General features: G+C 43.7%; 1 protein-coding gene across 14 annotated transcripts in view; it reads right to left on the reverse strand.

Annotated features, from left to right (window-relative positions):
- Positions 1–23,257, reverse strand: part of SH3TC2 (SH3 domain and tetratricopeptide repeats 2) — a 163,223-nt gene that overhangs the window by 104,062 nt on the left and 35,904 nt on the right. For 7 of the 14 annotated variants that reach the window (XM_079916519.1, XM_079916507.1, XM_079916513.1 and 4 more), the window contains 5 exons: positions 22,829–22,962; positions 20,006–20,047; positions 17,883–19,869; positions 2,903–3,053; positions 712–834 (listed from right to left, as the gene is read on the reverse strand). In XM_079916519.1, the coding sequence (XP_079772645.1) occupies positions 712–834; positions 2,903–3,053; positions 17,883–19,869; positions 20,006–20,047; positions 22,829–22,962 (2,437 nt within the window). The other 7 variants (XM_079916517.1, XM_079916518.1, XM_079916515.1 and 4 more) reach the window with 5 other exon arrangements.

The following is a 23,257-nucleotide window of genomic DNA, read 5'->3' on the forward strand; positions in this document are numbered from 1 at the left end:
CTCAGTGCCTGGCACATACTGGGTCTTGATGAATGTTTGATGACTGAATAAACAATTGAACAAGCGAATGAATAAGTATCTGAATAAGTGAAATATTAAGATCAAATAAGATAATGAGTTTTCCCAAACTTCAGTCAGTGACGAACAATTATGATTCTTCACATACCTGCTTAACATCTGGACATTTATTTAATTAGTATTATTTCTTAAATCAACTGTCTTCTATTTCTTGCCTCATTCTTTGCAATAATATCTGTGATAGCATAGGTTTGATGAACTGGTATTATACATCTTTAATTTTTTAAATATATTCTAATGCATACTTAATGAAAACATAGTGAAGCAAGTGCTCACCCATGGACCAATCATCTCCCACCATACCATGTACATAGGAACATTCTGGTCAACATAAAAGTGTGCTACCAACTGTAAAGTACTATGCACCCAAAAGTTGTAATTATTATGATATATTCTGTCAGGAAAGATACTTTATTTATCAAGCCTGAGAATGACAGACTTTATCAGCTCCTTCTTTGAGAGCCTGCTAGACTGAAGACAGGGAGAGCCTGTGGGCATTGGATGAGGAAGGGAAGACAAAGAAATACCAGCAAGACAGGGGAATGGGACGCCAGGGGAACTCCAAGTGGCCCTGCCCATGTTTGTGCCAGAACCTAGCTGGGGATACGGCTGACTGTGCAGCCCACAACTTACTCGGTAATACTCCACCGCACGATGCCTGTGGCGGGTCCCATTGAAGAACACATCACCGGCTTCCTCGTAGAGCCTGAGAGCCAGGGAGGGTTCCTCTGACTTCAAAGCTTTCTGGATGGCTGCCTGAGTGGGACAGAGACTGCTGTCAAAGGCAGAGAGAAGGACTTTCCAAACGTCCACAGGACTGGCAAGAATGAGATCCTGACCATCTAGCTTAACCCTCCGCTAAAGTTCCCTGAACCCTAAATTGTCTTTACACTCATAAGGCTAGTAAGATTCACTAGTCCAGCATTTCCCCACCATGCTATGAGAGATTACTTTGGTGGCCCTAGAAATGGTTTTCAGCAGCACACAAACATCTTGTAATAGTTAAGTATTTATTTTAATGTGTTTCAGAAAAAAAGATTAATCATATTCAAAACCTCTGCTTTTAGATAGCATTGTTTAGCGTAAAAAGCTAAGTTGATTTGAAGTTGAGCCAAAGAAAAATAAGTAAATAATGATACAGAGGTACCTGGATATGGCAAAACTATAAACTTGATGTATAAATGACTGAAATTTGGAAAGAGTGATCTCATCCAACACCTACAGTTCCTAGATGGAGAAACTGAGGCTGAGAATAAGGAGCTTTCAAGTTTACATCAATAGTTAGTGGCAAACAAATGCTAGTATCTTTCAGCCCATTACCCTTCTCCTGGCCCCTATGACCCCTTTATCTTGAACAAGCTACTTCACATTTGCACCTAAACAAAATGTGATGAGAAAGTAGAAAATGTACCACAACATCTGCAGCACAGCCACAGGACCTCAAATATCCTTAGGTAGAAATTATTCACCTCAGTGGGAATAACTGCAGAACATCAAGTCAGGTGGCAGTCTAGGGTTGTGGATGCCTGGGACCAGTTCTGGACAGTGAATTACTGGGACAAGATCCCTCGGTTATTTTTATTGCATATGCTGCTACACAAAGATAGAAGCAGTGAGATGGAATCCTAGAGTCAGGAGTTCTGCCACCAAGCAATGAACAACCCCAATAGCTCCCTCTGGGCATTTGTCTCCCGGAGACAGAAAGGCAAGACTGAATTGTCTGCTCTCTGATAATTCTTCCAGCTCTAAAATCCCAAGGCAGAATAGAGTCTGCAAGTAAAAGCTTTAAGTCACACTGCTGGTGTGCAGTTTTAACCACTTACTAGTTGTATCACTTTAGGCAAATTACTCAGCCTCATTGAGTGTCATCTGTAAAATGGGAATTTCAGTAGAGACTCCTGCTGCATTTGTAATGAGGATTAAACTATATGAAGCATGTGAAGCGTTTAGCAAAGTCTCCCATGCATGGTAAGGCTTCAATCAATGCTATACAACCCCATTATTAAGTCTCGGTGGAAGTGAATTTGTGTGATTGTAAGTAATAGAGTAAGGGGGAGTAAAAGGGGAGAAAATGAGAAATGGGAAGGAAAAAAAGATAACAGCCATATTTTTGATGGAGCAGATCTTATATACCATTGTGTCAGTATTGTACAGATAATGATGATGATGAAATACCATTTATTAAGCATTTACTAGGTCCCAAGCACTTAGTTAATGCTTATATGCATACGTTTACTATGCAAATGTTATACCTAATCTTTATTAGAGATAGGTCCAGCCATGAAGAAACTGAGGCCCAGAGAGCTCACGTAGCAAGCCCAAAGTCACACGGTTCATAATCAATGGCCCTGTGATTTGATTCCACACCTATCTTTTTTAAAGCCCAGGTACTTAATCACTATACTATGTTATATCTCAGATATTAAAGATATGCAAACCAAAAAATCATAAAAGAACAATAATGTTAATACCACACACATGTCAACCTTCCCTCAAACTGCAGCAAAACCCTGAAGTCAAGGTGTGTGTCAAGTTTTGGAAAAATGGATAAAACTGAGATGACAGATGAACGAGTCTCCCACCATGTTCTTTGCGAGCTCCCACGTGCATATGGGACTCGGGGACTGGCCCTTTGCTGCTTGTATTCAGCCTGCCAGACCACCTTGGTTTCCATCTTGGGTTCAGGGAGCAGCCCAGAGTTGACCATCCCTCCAAGGGCTTGACGAGGACATCACCTCTCCCTAGTTCTAGCTGATCACTTTGGAGGGTACAGCTGCCTCCCCGCATGGCCCAGGTCAGCAGATAAGCTCTGCAGGAGGCCTACCTGCAGGTACAGCTCCACCAGCTCGTCTTCCTGCATGAGGTAGTGGAGTCGCCCAGCCCCAAGCCAGGCCTCAGCAGCCTTGTCTCTCTCCCCCAGGTCAACGAAGATACGCAGGCTCTCCTTGATGCAGGTGAGGGACCTCCTAAGGGACCTGGGGGTGGACATGGACTCATAAGGTATGAGGGTTCAAAGCGGCCCAGACTCACTCTGCACAGGAGGAAACTGAAGCTCTGGCAGGGGAACAACATTGTTTCAGAACACACAGAGAGATTGAGGGGCAGGGGAACAACATTATTTCAGAACACACAGAGAGATGGAGGACTGATCTGAATCTTGGATCTGCCTAAACCAGCTGTGAGAAGTTGAGAAAGTACAGAATCTCTCTGTGACTTGGTTTTCCCATCTGTAAGATGGGGATAAACTGTACCTGCCTCAGAGGATGGTTGTGAGGACTAAATGAGATAGAGTGCTTAGAACAGTGCCTACCATAGAGTAAGCACTTGATGGATGTTTAAATGTTAGTTATCATTTTTATTATTACTGGCCCATGGTCCACCCAACTTTTGACTACTCTATAACATTTTTTCATAAGGCCCTAACACAGTGGATGCCAAATGCATATTTATTGAATAAATCACAAAAGAATGACCACAGTGGTAACTTTATTATTTTTTTTTTAATTTTACTTTATTTTTGGCCACGCTGGGTCTTCATTGCTGCGCGCGGGCTTTCTCTGGTTGTGGCGAGCTGGGACTACTCTTTGTTGCGGTGCACGGGCTTCTCATTGCGGTGGCTTCTCTTGTTGCAGAGTATGGGCTCTAGGCATGCAAGCTTCAGTAGTTGCAGCACACAGGCTTCAGTAGTTGCAGCACGCGGGCTCAGTAGTTGCGGCACGCAGGTCCTAGAGCATGCGGGCTTCAGTAGTTGCAGTGCGTGGGTCCTAGGGAGCACAGGCTTCAGTAGTTGTGGCTCATGGGTTCTAGAGCACAGGCTCAGTAGGTGTGGCACACGGGCTTAGCTGCTCCGCGGCATGTGGGATCTTCCTGGACCAGGGATCGAACCCATGTCCCCACCATTGGCAGGCGGATTCCTAACCACTGCGCCAGCAGGGAAGTCCCATAGTGGTAACTTTAAATCATCAAAAAGATTTTGATGTTTGTATAAGAAGAAAAATCAAAGAAGGGTGAAAGTTTTGGTGCTTAACAGAGTACTCTTTAATTATCTGGAAATTGTTTATGCAGAAAACTCTTGCTCCATGTCAGGAATTAATGAAGAAATGAGGCATAGGTAATGCAGTGTTGAACAGGTTCAGAATTCCAGAACAAGAATCAGCCCTGGGCATCACCTAGATAGTAGTTCTCAACTCCAGCAGTAATTAGAATCATCTGGAAACTCTTTAAACATGCATACACAGGCGAAGTCACCCCAATGTGTTGACATGTCATGCTAGCCTGGGACACTCTAGCTCAGGCACCAGCATTTTGTCAAAGCTCCTTATTAGTTACTATTGTGACTCTATTGTGCAGCTTGGGTTGAGACTCTCTTCTTTTTCTACAGAGAAAACAGGCCCGGAGATGGGAGGTGACTTGCACAAGGTTGCACACCACACTGGGGGACAATCAAAGGCCAGAACTCTGCTCTCCTGAGTCCCAGTCCAGGACTCGTCCCACAATACCCATATTCCTCACACTGTGATTCATGGCCCACCTGCACCAGCATTACCTGTGGAGCTTATTAAAAACACAGACTCCCAGAGCTCCCTCAGACTGACTGAATCAGAATCATCATGGTAACCAGCCAGGAATCTGAATTTCTTAGACACACCCAGGTTATGCTCCTGTGCATTGAAGTTTGAGAACCACTGCACCAAACCATGCAAATCCTTCTAGAAACACTGACCGTCACCCCCCAAGTCTGTAAACAGTTAGGAGGTCCTCATCAAACATGGCTACCATCTCATGATGGGCAACCCAGCCCCCAGGCCCCCTTGTGCACAGTGATGGAAACAAGCATTGCTTGTGACTAATGAGGCCCTGATTCATCTTGGCAATGAGGCAACTATTAGCCTTCTGTAGAAAGTGCCAGGCATTTGGCCCTTGTAAGTCTTGAGAAGAAAGAACTCTAGTTTTCCCTACTGCCCTGCTCTTGACATGATATTTATTGACATCAACGATGGGCACTGGCCACCCTCTGTCAAGAATCAGAATGTCAGACTTGCTGCTCAGACTGTGCTGTGAGCTGAGAAGCTGCACACTGTGCTGAGGTGGTCACCAACCTCCTTGGCCTGATAACCACAGGCCTCCTTTACTATAGGAAGCCCTGTCCTTCTCTCACCCACTCCGTATCCACCAAATGCCCAGCAGGGCTAACAGGTTCTGCAGGCCTGGCCTCTACTGCTCTCCCTACTCCCACTGGAAGAGTTAATGAAGAGAGGAGCCATACATCTCATCCTGATCCTATTTCCTGCTCTGTTTTTGTTTATTACCATTTGCTGTCCTGGGAGACCCCTGGGCTATGGTTGTTTTCTCCAGACCCCCAGGGAGCAAGATTTGGGTTATCACAGAGAAGCCAACTCACAGAGCAGGCATTACGATCTCAGAATTTTTCTCTCTGAGCTCACTATGACTGTGGAAGAGAGGAGGTCAGTATTCCTCTCCAGGAAACACCCCATGAGGGAAGGCAGGACTTACAGAGACCCAGATGCTCACATTGCACTATCAAGACTCTATGTGCGGGCTTCCCTGGTGGCGCAGTGGTTAGGAATCCGCCTGCCAATGCAGGTTCGTGCCCTGGTCCGGGAAGGTCCTACATGCCATGGAGCAACTAAGCCTGTGCGCCACAACTACTGAGCCTGTGCTCTAGAGCCTGCCAGCCACAACTACTGAGCCCACGTGCTACAACTACGGAAGCCCATGTGCCTAGAGCCCGTGCTCCGCAACAAGAGATGCCACTGCAATGAGAAGCCTGCGCAACGCAACGAAGAGTAGCCCCTGCTCGCCACAACTAGAGAAAGCCCACGCGCAGCAACAAAGACCTAATGTAGCCAAAAATAATAAAATAAATAAATGTATTAAAAAAAAAAGACTCTACGTGCATGGGTTTTCCAAAGACCACTGCCTCCACTAAGTCTTATACCTGATCCATGACTCCAATAAAAGACAAATGCCTTATGGTCTAGAATTGGGAAGTGGTCTCCAGCTTCCTTGGTTGTTTCCTATCACCATTCACCACCCCGTGTGTTTGTATCTGTCACTATATCACCCACCAGATAAGCCACTAGCTTGGCCTGGAATGTCCCAGCACCCCAATTCCTCCAGCCACCAGGCTCTAGGTGTGGGCTCAGCTCCCAAATCAAAGAAGTAAGGAGCACGGCTGGTGGAACAGCACGAATTCAGTCTTGATCTGAAGTCTCATGCATTCCTGGCTAGCTATGCCTGGGCCCTGGCATGGTATCTCCTCTCCTCTCAAACCCTCAGGTTTCTCTTTTTCTCATTTTTCCTGCCCCCAAAGTTCAATCTCTGTGGCTGAGTCCTTGTTTCTTCCTTCCTGTGTGGACATCAGCCATGAGCCTGTGGTGAGGTGACCTCAATACACCTGCATTCCCAGACTTCGTCTTACCAACCCCTGCTGTGGTTTTCCAGATCCCTGCCCTGCCTGGATGAATGTTTGACCTCTGGCCAGAGCCCAGCCTCCACTAACTGGTCTTATCCTGTTTCCATAATGAGAATTGCTACTCACAAGGGGCTGACCCTGGGCCAGGTGCTGCGATACAAACTTTCAGTACACATTCTCTCATTTACTCCTCACAGAAACCCCAAGCCATGAGAGTTCTTAGCCCATTTCGTACATAAAGAAACCCAGTGCGTTTTTAAAAACGTGTCCATGTTTGCACAGCTCATTTCTAAAGTTTTATGTTGAGCTCTCTGCTGTTTTGTCTTGTAATAACAGCAATGACAGCAAATGTTACTTAACATTTATTGAGCACTTAGCATGTGCTAGGGGCTTTACATGCCTAATTTCATTTAATCATCACAACACCACTAAGAGAGCGGTACTATTATCATATCTATATACAAATGGGAAAAATAAGGCTTTGAAGAGTAAGTAACACAGACCAGGTAATAAACCCTGAGATCTAAATCCCAGGATCTAACCCTGAGAATGGACTCCAGAGCCCCCTACAAACCCTCAAGCAGTGCTCAATTTCTGGCTCAGAAATCAGCTTGTGGGAAGGTTTTGCTTATTTTACCACTTTAACAACTTCAAAATTCTGAAGGACATAGGTTACCTCACACCCTGAACAAAGCACCCCCACTGGCAAAAATTGGGTGGTGTGGTACATCCTAGCCTTGTGATCAAACGAGAACGTGTCAGCAAAAGCAATGTTTATGATTCTAAAAATGTTTATGATTCTAAAAATGATTTTGATTTATGTTTATGATTGTTTATGATTGTTTATGATTCTAAAACAATCCTTGTTTATGATTCTAAAAATGTTAGGGATTAGTCATATTAACTATACTGAAAACCAAACACTGAAGCATTTTTTTTTCAGTTCCACAGAAGTAAGATGCACAGGATAAGAATAAGAGCCAGGAATAAGGACTTATAGGCTACTATTGTATTCACATGCAAAGAATCATTATTTTGCAAAGACTTGTTGCATGCAAGGCATTTCTTTCTAAAAAATAATATGCACACCCTTTGTGGCACTTAGCACCATTTATGTGATACCTCTGGCGATTATGTATATAATATCTACTTCCTGAACTAGATGATAAGCATTGTGAGCTCAGGGACTATATCTCATTTGTCCAGTTTTTAGCACAGTGCCTGGGCCATAGTAGATGTTCAGCAAGTATCTGTTGAATCTATCCAAAAGAGCCACAAAGTTCTCATGGACCCCACCTGGTTCAGCTCTAGAACTGAGTCTATAGACATTCTAGAGTACAGTCTGTATTGTGTCACCTGGGGACAGAAGACAAGACCCCCTAAAGACCTTTCTCATTGAGAGATTGAAAAACTTCATCAAACTAAATTCTGTAGTCATCACCCTGAAGGCAGAGAAAGCAAGACTCAGAAGGTACTGAACAAAGGGACAGCAAAGTGTCCCAAGACAAAATCCTGAAGGCTGAGCCAAAGTTTTCACCATCTACTTGCCCTCCCTTACTATCCACCATCACTAAACCCTAGAGAAAACCTTTCAAATAGGAGGAATATAAATAAGTAAAAAAGCAGTAATGGGTGGTGAAAACCACCTTAAATTAAGGATTCAGGGATCTGCGCTAATACCGGTGAGGCAGGTAGTATAAGCAGTCTGGACTCTCCATAGCAGGCGGAGGTCAGAGCAGAAGACAAATGAGGCCATTCTCATCCATACAATTCTGAGAGGTTTCACCATACCGTCATCTACACCTACTGCTTATTGAGGGTGAAAATTATTGGCTGAGCAGGCAGAATACATACAGAGTAGTTAAGGACAAGCACTCTAGGCCAAGGGTTGGCAAACTATGGCCCATGAGCCAAATCCAGCCTTCCACCTGCTTTTGTAAACAAAGTCTTACGGGAACACAGCCACATTCATTTATATATTATCTATGGCTGTTTTCACACTACAACTGCAGAACAGAGTAGTTGTGAGAGAGACCACATGGACAGACAGCCTAAAACATTTACTATCTGAGTTTTTATTAGTGTGCTGACTCTTGTTCTAGACACAGATTGGGTATCAAGCTCTGCTGTGTGGCTTCATGCAAGTTACTTGACCTCTTTTTTTTTTTTTTTACATCTTTATTGGAGTATAATTGCTTTACAATGGTGTGTTAGTTTCTGCTTTATAACAAAGTGAATCAGTATACATATACATATGTTCCCATATCTCTTCCCTCTTGCGTCTCCCTCCCTCCCACCCTCCCTATCCCACCCCTCTAGGTGGTCACAAACCACCGAGCTGATCTCCCTGTGCTATGCGGCTGCTTCCCACTAGCTATCTATTTTACGTTTGGTAGTGTACATATGTCCATGCCATTCTCTCTCGCTTTGTCACAGCTTACCCTTTCCCCTCCCCATATCCTCAAGTCCATTCTCTAGTAAGTCTGTGCCTTTATTCCTGTCTTACCCCTAGGTTCTTCATGACTTTTTTTTTCTTAAATTCCATATATATGTGTTAGCATATGGTATTTGTCTTTCTCTTTCTGACTTCCTTCACTCTGTATGACAGACTCTAGGTCCATCCACCTCATTACAAATAGCTCAGTTTCGTTTCTTTTTATGGCTGCATAATATTCCATTGTATATATGTGCCACATCTTCTTTATCCATTCATCCGATGATGGACACTTAGGTTGCTTCCATGTCCTGGCTATTGTAAATAGAGCTGCAATGAACATTGTGGTACATGACTCTTTTTGAATTATGGTTTTCTCAGGGTATATGCCCAGTAGTGAGATTGCTGGGTCGTATGGTAGTTCTATTTGTGGTTTTTTAAGGAACCTCCATACTGTTCTCCATAGGTGCTGTACCAATTCACATTCCCACCAGCAGTGCAGGAGTGTTCCCTTTTCTCCACACCCTCTCCAGCATTTATTGTTTCTAGATTTTTTGATGATGGCCATTCTGACTGGTGTGAGATGATATCTCATTGTAGTTTTGATTTGCATTTCTCTAATGATTAATGATATTGAGCATTCTTTCATGTGTTTGTTGGCAGTCTGTATATCTTCTTTGGAGATATGTCTAGTTCTCAATTTCTACAACTCTTTCTCCCTCATATGGTCATCCTGAGATTGCACACTGCTTGGTAATCAGTGCATGCTCACTGAATGCCTTCTGTTACTATTATGACCATCATTTTCAATAGGGATGCTGACTGTGCCAGTCCAGAGGCCCACTGCAACCCCCTGCCCCCAACCAACCTCCACATCTCCTCCTGGGGGATAGGCTGTAGTCCTCTCTCTCCTTTAGTACCTATACCCAGAGAAACATCAAACTCAGTCTGTGAAACCTACGGAATATCTTTCAAATGTATCCTCACCTTTCCATTGCTATGGCTATTCCCTTGGCCCAAAATGGTATTCTCTTACCCTTCCCCACTTTTCAAAATCTTTCCTATCCCTCCAGGGCATCTTTAAATGCTATCACCTTTATGAAGTTTTCCCTGACAGATGCACCAACCGGCAGCTGAAAGTGTTCTTTCCTCTCCCTCCAAACCTGCCCCTGCAGATGCCTGTCATCTCGCCCATGAAGGCTTCCTGCCTTTGCCTGCTATGGCTTTGAGCTTTGTGAGAATGGAAATCCCATGGGGGTAGTTTAGTTGAAAAAATGTGTCCATTACATCAAAACCCACTTAATAAATTTCTCCTAGAAATCAGTGCCAGGAACAAATCTGCTCCAACAGATACATTTGTTTATATTCTTTTATCAGACAGTGGGAGCCTCCTATGGTTTTTCCCCTTTTACCTCAGCTACCAGGAAGCTTAGAGCAAAATTACAGTAACCACCTCCAGGTGCATGGAAACACCTGTTAATCTACATCTGTTAGCTGGTCTTTGTTCTTTTCTTTTTTTTCACGAAGTCTTTGTAGGAGTAGGTGATTTATACATACTAAATAAATATAGCATTAATAGCAGTTCTCCTTGATGAACTGAGCATCCTGAAAAGGGATAACCACCTTATGTTTGCAGAGGCTTCCTCTGACACCTAAGGTACTTCCCATCTTCCTCTTAGTATTGCTCATATTAGTAGGAAAGGAGGAAAAGTGGATGTTTATTTCCCCCCAATTATACAAATACGAATCTCAGATATTAGAATTATAGAATACTAGGATTAAGAAATCCTAATCTGGATCAACTTCCAGAATGATGAACTAAGGATCTCTGAAAATCAGTCCCCCACAAGAGCAATGAGAACCTGGGCAAAAATTGTCACAACCAACTTTTCAGAACTCTGGAAATTAACAAAAGACTTGCAACTATTCAAGGAGTGGTTACTCAAGAACAGCTGAATCTCCTTAAGAATAGTGACTTTTGTTGCTTTTTAAGTTGCTCTAGAGACATCTTCTCTCCCCCGCTCTGTGACAGCCTTAAAAACTAAAAGCCTCTCAACCGTGGTAGCTGGGAAAACAAGCAGCCTAGCGCCACTGAAAAGAGCACAATGAGTGTGGAATTCCCCAGCATTCTATCCCCAGGGAATTGTCACGATTTTACCTGCTTGGAAGTTCATTGAAAGCCTCCACTCACAGGGCTTGTTTTACATAAACTAACTCAGAGATGGCTCAGTATAAAACAATCTTTTCCCTGAGGTGTTTGTCCAAAAAGATCAGCAGCAATTGTTTAACATTGCTGCTGTCTGAGGTGGTGGAGCAAACAATACACTGACAAAAAATAAAAAACAAAAGGAAAATCTGGGAAATGAAATGTCCATTGGAGGCTTTGAAAAGCTCCAGGGTAATCCCAGGAATCTAAAAGACCACACAAGTATAAAACTGTGTGCATGCCAAGGAAACCCCTGAGGTTGTTATTAATTAAGATGTTAATTATAATCCCCAGGGTAACCACTAAGAAAAGAGCTGAAAGAAACATAGTAAAAGAAATGACAAATTTAAAATGGAACAACAGAAAATATCTATTTAACACAAAAGAAAGAAGAAAAGGAAGAATTTTCAAAAGATATAAGAAACATAGAAAACAAATAGCAAAACAGGCAGACATGAATCCCACCTTACCAGTAATCACATCAAGTGTAAATGGATTGACCACTCCACTCAAAAGACAGAGATTGGCAGAATGGATTTTTAAAAACAAACAACAAAACAACAATAACAAAAAATATGACTCAACTGTATGCTGTCTACAAGAGATACACTTTAGTTTGAAAGACACAAATAGATTAAAAGTAGAAGTATGGAAAACTTTTGGATACACCATCCAACAAGACCTTGAATGGCTATACTAATATCAGATAAAAATAACAAAATTGCCACGAAAGACAATAAAGAAAATTTTATAATGATAAAAGAGTCATTCCATTCAGAAGACATAACAATTAGAAAAATAATGCATCTAAAAATAGAGCCTCAAAGTACATGAAGAAAAAGCTGACACACTTGAAGGGAGAAATAGACAATTCAACCACAATAACTGGATACTTAAATACCCCACTTTCAATAGTGGATAGAACAACTAGACATGAGAACAAAAGGAAATAGAAGACTTTAGCTATAAATCAATTAGACCTAACAGACATCTCTAAAAACAATGAAAATAATGGCAGATACACATTCCTCTTAAGTGCACATGGAACATCCTCCAGAATAGACCATATGGTAGGCCTTTCTCAATAAATTTAAAAGGAAATCACACAAAGTATGTTCTCCCACCACAACTGAATGATATCAGAAATTGATAACAAAAGGAAATTTGGGAAATTCACAAATATGTGAAATTTAAACAACACACTCCTAAATAACCAAGGGGTCAAAGAAGAAATCACAAGGGCTATTAGAAAATACTTTGAGATGAATGAAAACAAAAATACAACACACCAAAACTGGAGTAAATGGAGTGAAAGCAGTGATCAGAGAGAAACTTGTAGCTGTAAATATTTATATTAAAGAAGAAGAAAGATCTCAAATAAATAAACTAACATTCTACCTTGAGACACTTGAAAAAAAAAGAGCAAGGTAAAACCAAAGCAAGCACAATTAAGAAAAATAATAAATATTAAATCAGAAAAAAAGATGTAGAGAATAGAAAAACAATGGAGAAAATCAATAAAATCAAAGGTTGGTTCCTTTAAAAGCTTTTGTTAGTCTGGTCAAGAAAAATAAGATAAAAGACTATGAACTAAAGCGGTGACATTACTACTAACAGAAATAATTACAGAAATAAAAAGAATACATACAAAAATCAGCTGTATTTCTATACAGTGTCAATGAACAATCTGAAAGTGAAATTCAGAAGACAATTCCATTTACAATAGCATCAAAAACTACTTCAGAATATTTAACAAAAGGAGTGCAAAAATAATATTCTAAAACTACAACACACTGTTGATAGGGGTTAAAGCATGCCTAAATAAATGAAAAGACATTCCAGGTTCATGAATTGGAAGGCATGATGCTGTTAAGATGGCAATATTACCCAAATTGATCTACAGATTCAACATTATCCCTATCAAAATCCCAGCTGGCTTCTTTGCAGAAATTGAAAGCTGATGCTAAATTTCATATGGAAAGGCAAGGGACCCAAAATAGCCAAAACAACCTTGAAAAAGAATAACAAGTTTGGGAGACTCATACTTTCCAATTTAAAACTTACCATGAAGCAATAATAAACACAATAGTGTAGTCTGGCATAGGTCAGACATATAGATATATGGAATAGAATTTAGCACCCAGAAATAAACCCTTACATTTATGGTCGACTGATTTTAAACAAGGGTGCTGAAAACATTCAATGGGGAAAAATAATTTTTTCAAAACGTGGTACTTGGGCAACTGGATATTCACACAAAAGAATCAAACTGGACCCCTATCTCACACCATAATCAAAAATTAACTAAAAACAGCTGATTGACCCAAATGTAAGGGCTAAAATGACAAAACGCTTAGAGGGAAACAAAGAGGTAAATTTTTGTGACCTTAGATTAGGCAACGATTAAAAAAATAGATAAACTGAACTTCATCAAAATTAAAAACACTTGTACTTCAAAAGATGCCATCTAGGAAGTGAAAAGAAAACATATGGATTGGGAGAAAATATTTGCAAATCATATATCTGATAAGAGATTTTTACCAGAATACATAAAGAACTCTTACAGCTCAAAAGTTAAATGACAAACAACAGAAAAACGGGGCAAAGAATTTAAAGAGACATTTCTCCAAAGATATACAAATGACCAGTAAGCACATGAAACGAAGGTCAACATCTTAGTCATTAGGGAAAGTAAATCAAACCCACAGTGAGATATCACTTCATACCTAACAGGATGGCTAAAATAAAAAAGACACACAATAACAAGTATTAGCAAGAATGTGGAGACATTGGAGCTCTCATACTTTGCTCAAAGGAATGCAAAATGGTGCAGCTACTTTGGCAGTTCTCCAGAAGTTTAACTATAGAGTTACCATATGACCCTGAAATTCCGCTCCTAGGTACATACACAAGAGAATTGGAAAAATATATTCACACAAAAACTTGTTCAGGAATGTACACAGCAGCATTAATCATAATAGCCACAAAGTTGCAACAACTCAAATGTCTTTCAACTTATGACTAGATAAGTAAACGTGACTAATACTCAGCAATAAAAAGGAATGAAGTACTGATACATGTGACAACATGGATAAACCTTGAAATCATTACCCAAAGTGAAAGAAGCCAGTCACAAAAGGCCATATCTTGTATGATTCCATTTATATGAAATGTTCAGAATTGGCACATCCATAGAGACAGAAAGTAGATTAGTGGTTGCCAGGCTAGGTAGGGGTGGGTTAATGAGAAGTGACTACTAATGGGTATAGGGTTTCTTTTGGGAGCCATGAAAATGTTCTGAAATTAGATAGTGGTAATGTTACAAAACTCTGTGAATATGCTAAAGATCACTGAACTGTATATTTAAAAGACAATTTTATGCTATATGATTACATCTCAATAAAGCTATTATAAAAAGCTCAATTCGGGGCATTCTTCTATAAGAGTCCTGAGTAACCTGCCTCTATTTGAATACTTGTAATGATAACACTCTCTCATCTACATAGGGTAGACTGCTCCATTTTTGGACAGTTCTTTTGAAAATTGTTTTCCTAACCATTAAATTCCCCACCATCTACCACAGTACCCAGTACATCAGAAGGGCTCCTATAGTAGAATAAAATTCTGGATCAACATTTCATAGTGATATTTTTAAATGAAAAAAGTAACATGAGAGTATATTATGTAACAGAGCTTCTATCATAATCCCATTTAAGTAACTAAAAATGTGCAAATTATATATACCTAACATATATTTAATATAGAGAATATGTATCATATATAATCTTTCATATGTATAGAATATTTCTTGATGGATATTTAAAAATCTTTAAGTAGTTACTTCTGAAGAGTCTTAGGGAAAGGGAGGTTGCAATAAGACCTTTATTTTTCAACTATAACCTTCAGTACTGGTTTAATTTTTTTTTTACCATAAGCAAATATTATAATAGAATTTTAAACAACTTAAATTTTAGGAAAAAAATTTATTTTTGATTTGGGTGGTAATCCCTGATATTCCAGTTCACTATCTGTTATTTGGGTCCTTATCAGTGCAAACTCCCTGAGAAAAGACCCACTCTGTTCTGTAGCTAATGCTCTGTAGGCCAGGCTCTAAACAGGCGGTTGGAAAGGGCATCTGAGGTTCCACTGACAGCCATCTGCCGACTGTAATTGTCACTGAAGACCAGAAAGTCTGCCTCCAAGTTGCAAGCACCATTTTTCCCTTACCTGAATCCTGTGCAAAGAAACCAAGGGCTCCCTCGGGCAAACTCCCTCATTCTCCATCTGAATCTCCTCTCTGGCAGCCAAGTCAGCCAAGTCAGTGTGCAGCCTGCAGCTCAGGGCTGTGAGCTAGTGGACTAAATAAATAATTTACTAACTACTTGGCTGCCCACACAAACATGTATGTCTCCCTGTTCTATGCCAGACACGAGGTCTGCCCAGATGGAGTTTATAGTTACTACATCAAGACCTTCTGAAGCTACTGCAGAGTCTTTCAAAACCCCCAAAAGTTTAGGTCTTTGATCTTGAAGCCCCACATCTTTAAGAATCTGCCTCCAAACTTCAAGACTCTCTGGAGGAATTCTTAGACTAATAGGGCTATTGCCGGTGTCAGCGTAGCATAGCTGGCTGGTCCTAGGCCTAACATTTTAGAACTAGAAGGCACCTCATTCAATTTAACCTTATAAATGGGGCAACCAAGAGACTTCTTTAAGGACATGTTATTAGCTCATGGCAGGCTCAGGTTTCCTGACTCCTAATCCAGTTTTGGTCACTCCTCTCCCTCTCTGTGGCCTGTGACTTCCTCCAGACACTTCTTGGAGCAAGCACAGCCCCACTCCTTCTCTCCTATCACTCCCATCACCTAAGAAGTCCAGTGGTCCTTCACACTGCCTTAAGAAAGGCCTCTGCACTCTGTGTTGAGAGCATCCAGGGCTTACTCTTTGGTTTTCTCCTTAGGATTTCAGTGGGTTTTGACAACTGGAGGTGGGAGGAAGGCTGTGAACAAAGGATGGCAGTTGGGTAGGTGGACTGGACAGTGATTAATCAGAGACTGAACTTGTACACAGGGAGGGGTGGCAATAAACCTGACACGTTTGCCCCCCATACTCCAGTTCCTTAAAAGTCAGCTTTCCCAAAGCCCATTCTCACTATGCCTCACCATGAATATATGACTATTTCATCTCTAAGGTTAATTCAAGCATACCTTCTGGATCTGCTCCAAAACCATACAAACTCCTAGGGTGTTCTGAATAGAAGCATGGTACGGCTGGGGCCCAACTTCCTGTCCCCTCACAGGCTGCAAGGATCCAAAACTCCCTTCCTGGGACTAAAGCAATGGGATATTTGGAGGATACCTGATTCTTAGAGGGACGAGATGAGGGAGAGGGAGACAGAATGGGAGAGAGAAAGAGAAAGAGAGAATTCGTTATCTGATTATTAGTGATCTGACGGACCAGGTGCCCAAGTTACCACGTTGCCTAGAAAAGCAAAAATTGTCATTTAAATAGCTTCTCCTCAATCACCTCTCCCTGCTCAACACTAGCAATTATCCCTGCTCTACATTAGAAGTCAGTCATAATTATGAATACAATGTTACAATGCTAATCTGTCACAAAGTGAAATTAAATATCTTGCAAACCATGTAGAACTTAATGGAATCAATTAAAGGCTTGTTAGAAAGCAGAACTGCAGACCATGTCACTGGCAAATGAGGATCAGGTAGATTTGACCAGTAAAAGATAGAAAAGGGAAAATCAGCAAAAGATGGAAGGATAATCCACCTGAGAATAATTTAAATATCAAAGTGTGAAAAAAAAGGCTTGGATAAAAAGTTAAGTTTTGGGATATTTTTGCAAAAATGAGTCTTTCTAAGAGAGTGCTAAAAGTCAATCACAAAACAAAGGAGGTTTAATTGTGCTATTATACAGTTCTGTCAACACAATTAAGCTGAAAAGTTAACAGTTCTTTTGTTGTGTATTTATTCTACAGTTTAGTGCATAGTTGCGATGACAACCTAAGCTTCTTAACTAAAAAGTGAAAATAAACTTAGTTTCATCCTTTCCAGTTTCATTTTATTTATTTATTTATTTTTGCGATACAGGGGCCTCTCACTGTTGTGGCCTCTCCTGCTGCAGAGCACAGGCTCTGGACGCGCCTGCATTGGCAGGCGGACTCTCAACCACTGCACCACCAGGGAAGCCCTCCAGTTTCATTTTAAAGGTAAGTTTCCAATCAAAAATTTTTACTGTGAAATTTTACACCCCTGTTTTCTGTGCATTTATTTACATTGGTCCTTTCTCTAATACCAACCTCCTCAGGTAACGAAGACCTCCTGAGGGTTCCACAGTCCTCAGTGTAACTGCCACCTCTCTGAATTATGCACCCTCAGCCACATTCACTTGATAGGTTGTTATAGAAACACACAGGTAATTGTAACATAACCAACATGACTGAGCCCTGTTTACCAGGCACTGTTCCAAGTACCCCATGTGCATTAACTGGTGAGGAAGCGGAGGCACAGAGAAGTGTAAAAACTTGCCCCAAGTCACACAGCTAGTAAGTGATGGATGGCACTGAGTTTGCCATGTGGCTGCAGAGACCACGTTCTTTTCCACGATGCCATAAACATATCACGTGCATTTGGACTTGACTTCGTGAGGGAAAGAATACTGATTCTCCTTAAGGAAGAAAAGATGTTCTAGAATTATCCCTGAGCTTGGACTCACCTGGCCGTATTTAGGTTCCGATACAGCTGCCCAAGGGACTCCAGCAGCCTCCCCTCCATCTCCCGGTCCCTGAGTTGCTGAGCCAGGGCAAGCCAGTGCTCGTGGTAGGTGATACATGCCTCGGGGCTTGGGGACACAGAGCTGTAGAAATGGCAGAGGGATTTGGTGACCTGAAGCTGACCTGAACATAAAGCAGGAACACGGATGAGACGACTGGAGATAGGACAAAGGAAAAAATGTCTTCTAACACTTATTTCTAAAGCATCCCAGCAGCACGGGATATACTCACTCTTCAGGTGTTGATGCCTTAATCCAAACAGCAATGCCATTTCGTAACAAAAGCGGCCACTGGCCAGCTGGTGTCGATACACCTCAACTTGGGCCAACCAGAGAAGCACCTGTACTAATTCCATGTCTGTCTCCATGCTGGCCTGGAGTTTAGAATAGAGTTGCACAGCCTGCAGAAGATAGTCCCTGGCTGGCTGCTGAGTCCAGGATTTAAGGGTCAGATGGCCAAGATTGGCCAAAGCCACCGCCTGGTTGCGCACATCCCTTGCCTCCTGAGCTCTGTTCAAGGCCCAAAGATAGCTGTTGGCTGCCCTGTTCACCTGGCCTTCACCTTGAAGTGCGAGTCCCAGGAGGTTATGGACCACTCCCTTTTGGGTAACACTCTCTGTCTCCTTCAGGGAGTATAATAGTGGCTCAAGGATGTCCAAAGCCTTCTTTGCCTGGCTGGCTAAGAGATAGGCCCACGCCAAGCAGAGGGAAGACTCAAAAGCTTCCTGCTCACTCAGCAGCTGGCCTAGCATCAAGGCTTGGCTCAGGTAGTGGATGGCACCATCAGGAGACCTATGCTGGAGGTACACTTTGGACAGGATGAGACACAGGGTCCTCTGGGTGCTCTGATCCACCTGCTCCTCACAGGCAGCCAGTGCCTGCCTGAGTGCTGGGCACGCCAGGGAAGAAACTTCACCCCAGCTTGGGGAGGGGATGCCAAGGAGCTTGGTGGTGTTCTGGAGGACCAGGTGGACCTGCCAAATTGGAAGGGCCATCCCTTGGGTGCTCTGAGTACCACGTTGCCGGACAGAAGCCACCGCAAGGTGTGGCAGGTATTTCTTGTCATAGAGAAAACTCAAGATAGTGGTTGCAGCATCCAAGGTGGGAGGGTGTCCAGAGAGGAGCTGCAGGCGCTCAGCGAAGGGCAGGACCTCATCGTGCCGGCCGAGGATTAGGAGCAATCGGACGGCCAGGAAGCAGGCTCTGGCCTCCAGGGGGCAGCTGCCCGACACAATGCCCTGCCTCAGCACATAGGCCACCACATCCAGCTCACTCTTGGCACTATACTCCCGGTCAGGCAGGCAGACCAACATGGCACCTGCCTTTTCCAACAGGCCCGAGCCTTTATGCCTCAGCCTCTGCCTCAGGTAGATGGCCGCCAAATTGATGTACAGGGCAGCCGCCAAGGATAGGTCCTTAAATGCCCCGTTGAGAATGTGGATGGCCTCCTCAAAGTACACCCTGGCCTGAGAGAGTTTGACCTTCCTAACGCTTAGCCGGCCCAGGAGGAAGCAGAGCCGGGCATGGGCCCAGGTCATGTGGCTGCGCTTGGCCCACTTCCTCGAGGCCTCCAGGTAGGCCACGAGCTCATCCTCCTCAGAGTAGCTGTAGAAGGAAGTCGTGAGGAAAGAGAAGGAAAAATCATAGAGGCTCTTAAAGTGGTCAGCATAACCCTCGTGATCCAGAAAAGCCAATATGGGGGTGAAGTTCTCAGCCTCCTCCTCCTCCTGACCGGTGTTCAGGTCCATGAGCAGCTCCGGGTCATCGAGGTCATCAGGCTCTGGCAGGTGATAGGTGTCTGAGGAGGCTGAAAGTAGCTCCTCCTCCAGGCTGGAGTCCTCGGAGCTGCTGGACTGTCTGGAGCCCACGGCCTGATGCTCCTCCCAGGCTCCACCAGGCCGGGTCTCCTTGAAGCCTTCGGGCTGGGACGCTGTAAGGGACAGGCAGAATTGAGCAACTCTAAGTACCTGCAACTATGGTGGCCAGCTCTTGGCAAGAGGACAGGACGCTATCCTGGACAGGACTGGACAGGACTGGAGGTCAGGTTCAGCATGATCTCTACTCACCGCTCAGATCGTTTGGAAGACTCTGGATGGATTCAAACCCACCTGGATAGAGATGAAGGACGAACCTATGTTAGGTCAGAATGGCCCAGTATGCTTATGCCTACAGGTGCTCCCTGACCAGTGGCCCCTTAGGACACTTTGTGTTTCAGTTTCAGACCATCTGCCATCCCTAAGGTACCAGGCAGCATCTTCCCTTCACCATCAATGCTGCAGGGACCTGAAGATCATCTTGTTTAACTCACTCACCTTACAGTTGGGAACTGAGGTAGAAACGAGAACAGAGTCAGAGAAGAAAAGCCAGAAACATGAGCTCTATGACAAGAGGTGTGGGTATGGGTGGGGGGGCAGGGGGTGGAATATGAAGGCCCAAATGTCTCAGCAAGTTTATGACAAAGCCATGAACAGAACTCCAAGGGCAGCGCACTCTGTGGCACTGCCTCCCATTTATGTATGTACAGCCTTCTTCCTTCCTCCATTCATTCATCATCCATCCACTCAACAGACAGACTCAGCGTGCACAATGTGCTTTGTAAATTTGACAGCATGAGGCGACCAAATGTAAATAATGAAGAAAAGAAGGTAAAGAAGCATCTACAGTTCCTAAGTTTTGTTCCCTAAAGTACCTTGGTGGGATGAGGTGGGAGAAGGGACGGTCTTGAGCAGTTTTAGACGTCTTGAGTTTGCGGTACTTGCAGGAGCTCTAGCAGAGAATGAAATAGATCTGCAGCCAAGGAGAAAAGTGGAGACTTGCAAATATGGATTTGTGACTGACAACAGGTCACAAAGAGTGGGACAAAGTCCCAGAAGAAGGATTTGGAAGGAAATACAAAGCAGGTGGGGGAGGAGTGGGGAGAGGGGATTCGTGAATGAGCCAGAAAACTTCAGCATTTACTTGCAGATGGGAGCCAACGAAGGAGACTGAAAAGGCAGTCTGCAAAGAGAAAAGAGGAGTCAAGGAGACCAAGGTGGCTTATGGTGCAGCCACCTAACATAACAAAAGTGAAATAAGACAAAGTGAGAACCAAGAAGTCAACCTGGGGTTTGGCAGCAAAGAAGTTGACCCCCTTGGCTAAAGCAGCCACAGTGGAGCTTGTGGAGGCAAAGGCCAGGTTCATGCTCCATAGGACAAGGGCTGCTAGAAAGAAGATTCTACCTCTTCCTGGCAAAGAAGCAATAGCCAGCCACCTGTGCCTGCACTCTGAGCTCTCCAGTGCACTTTGAGGGTAGCAGGCCCCTCACCAAGTCAAGCCTCCACTTGCTATTCTCTAGGGAAGGCTTCTTCTGTGAGTGTCACTGCACACACTTAAGATCTGTAACCCCCAAAGGTCCCACAGCCAAACACAGCAGAGCTAGAGAGCTGGACTCTGGAGAGCTGTTCACGCACCTGGCCCTCCCTGACGTTGCGGAACACGTGCCAGTCTTATGCAGTCATTTCTCTGCAGGCCAGGACCACCGAGAGCACAAATGATGCATGAGTTACCAAAAAAATGCTTCCTCTGGGAAGAAGAATTACAGGGCATAGGTCTTGGGGGAGTTGGAATTTCCCAGTAGGATGCACCCTCTGCTGGTTGCCTTGGTGCCAGGGATAGCCTGTGCAGCCATAAGGCGTAGCCCTGCACCCAGCAGAGTTGCACTCCTGGTCTGTAGATAAGAGCTAATGGACTGCCTGAGACCTGCCCCTGGACCTCTCTCAACCACTGGATCAACGATTGGCAGATACCCCGGATCCAAGCCTGTAGCCACCCTGCCTTCAAGGCAGACCCCAAGTAGTCCTTGATTTTTAGACCTTTCAGACCTCCTGCCTACCAGGCTGCATTCATAGCTTCAGCTTCCTGGCTCAGCCTGGTGGGGCAGTGTGATCGGCTTGCGGCGAGAAAGTGCTGCCAGGGCTGGTGCTGATGCCTGGGTGAGGTGCTCTTCACAAATGTTCCTGTGCCTGCGAGAAACTCTGCAATTCCCACCTCTGCTCCGGGAGCTGGCCTGAGGGTCCCTTCTGCAGAATCTCTGGCTGCACCCATGAAATGTGTTGCCATCTAATGTGGCCATACAGGAGTAGACACACCATCACCATCACTGAAGAGACAGGAGAAACAGGAATCCCTCCTCAAACCCTGTCAATGAATGCACTTCCTGACACAGAGCAGTGGGCCCCTCCCAAAGTAAAAGAAAAGAGTATCATTCATTCACTCAGTCAGTCATTCAGACACTGCTGAAAACTGTGCTAGGCACTGAGGTCCCTCACCCACCCAAAGCTAACACATCCGACAGTCCCATGTCATTTTGTGTCAGGGGCAGTGTGGTGAAGTAGGGATTGTCCTGACGAGAAGATAGGGGAGGGCAGCTCTTATCCTGGCTCAGGCACTAATTCACTTGGGCCTCAGTTTCCTAATCTGTAAAATAAGAGGAGAAGTCATCTCTTAGGGTCCTTCTAGCTATGACATTCTATGGCTCCACCTTTATTACTGGGGAGCCAGACCTACTTCAGCCCTAGAAGGAAAACCCTCAGCCACAACTCAGGAAGTTTTCTTCTCCAGGATTAGAATGGGAGGCTCAATATGGCCAGCCACCCATGCTATAGCTGAGTTGATTTCATCACATCTCAGAGTTTCTAGGCAGCAAGTCCCCCTCCACTCCAGAACTGTCTGAAATGCAAAGTGAAAATGCTGCTAATCAAATATGACCCAGGTCATCAACTCAACTGTGGTCATAGCCTCACATTCATGCATAGGATTATACTTTAGAGATATTCTGTTTCTAGTTAGGAACACCCCCTTAACCTTGAGGAGCCCGGGCTTTCACAGGGTCTGAGGAGCGAACACTCACTAAGCCGGTAGACAGATGTTATGTCAGTCTGAGCAAGCGTGTGGAGGAAGCTGGCACACTCAGCTTTCCTGTCACTTCCCGGGACCCCCAGAGAGCATCTTTCCTCATCACTGAAAAAGGTGGAGTTCTTGCTCCTGTATTGAGGCAAAAGACATGGACACAGATCAGTGCAAGGTTCCAGACACTACCCCTTCTCTTTTCACCCTAGGATGAAGTGAAGGACACAGAGAAGCCATCAACCCACGTGCCCAGAGCTGAACTCAGACTCCTCATCTCACTGTTGTATAATGTATTTATTTATACTGCCAAGGAAGAAGAGCTGGTAGCACCTCATCTGTGCAGAACTGACCTACGCCGTTGCTGAATTGATCAAAGTGGCAATGAAAACACCCCTCCTGTTAAAACTGCATCTCCCAAGAAAAGCAAAGC

This window comes from Stenella coeruleoalba (assembly GCF_951394435.1).
Source record: "Stenella coeruleoalba genome assembly, chromosome: 3".
Classification (NCBI taxonomy): domain Eukaryota; kingdom Metazoa; phylum Chordata; class Mammalia; order Artiodactyla; family Delphinidae; genus Stenella; species Stenella coeruleoalba.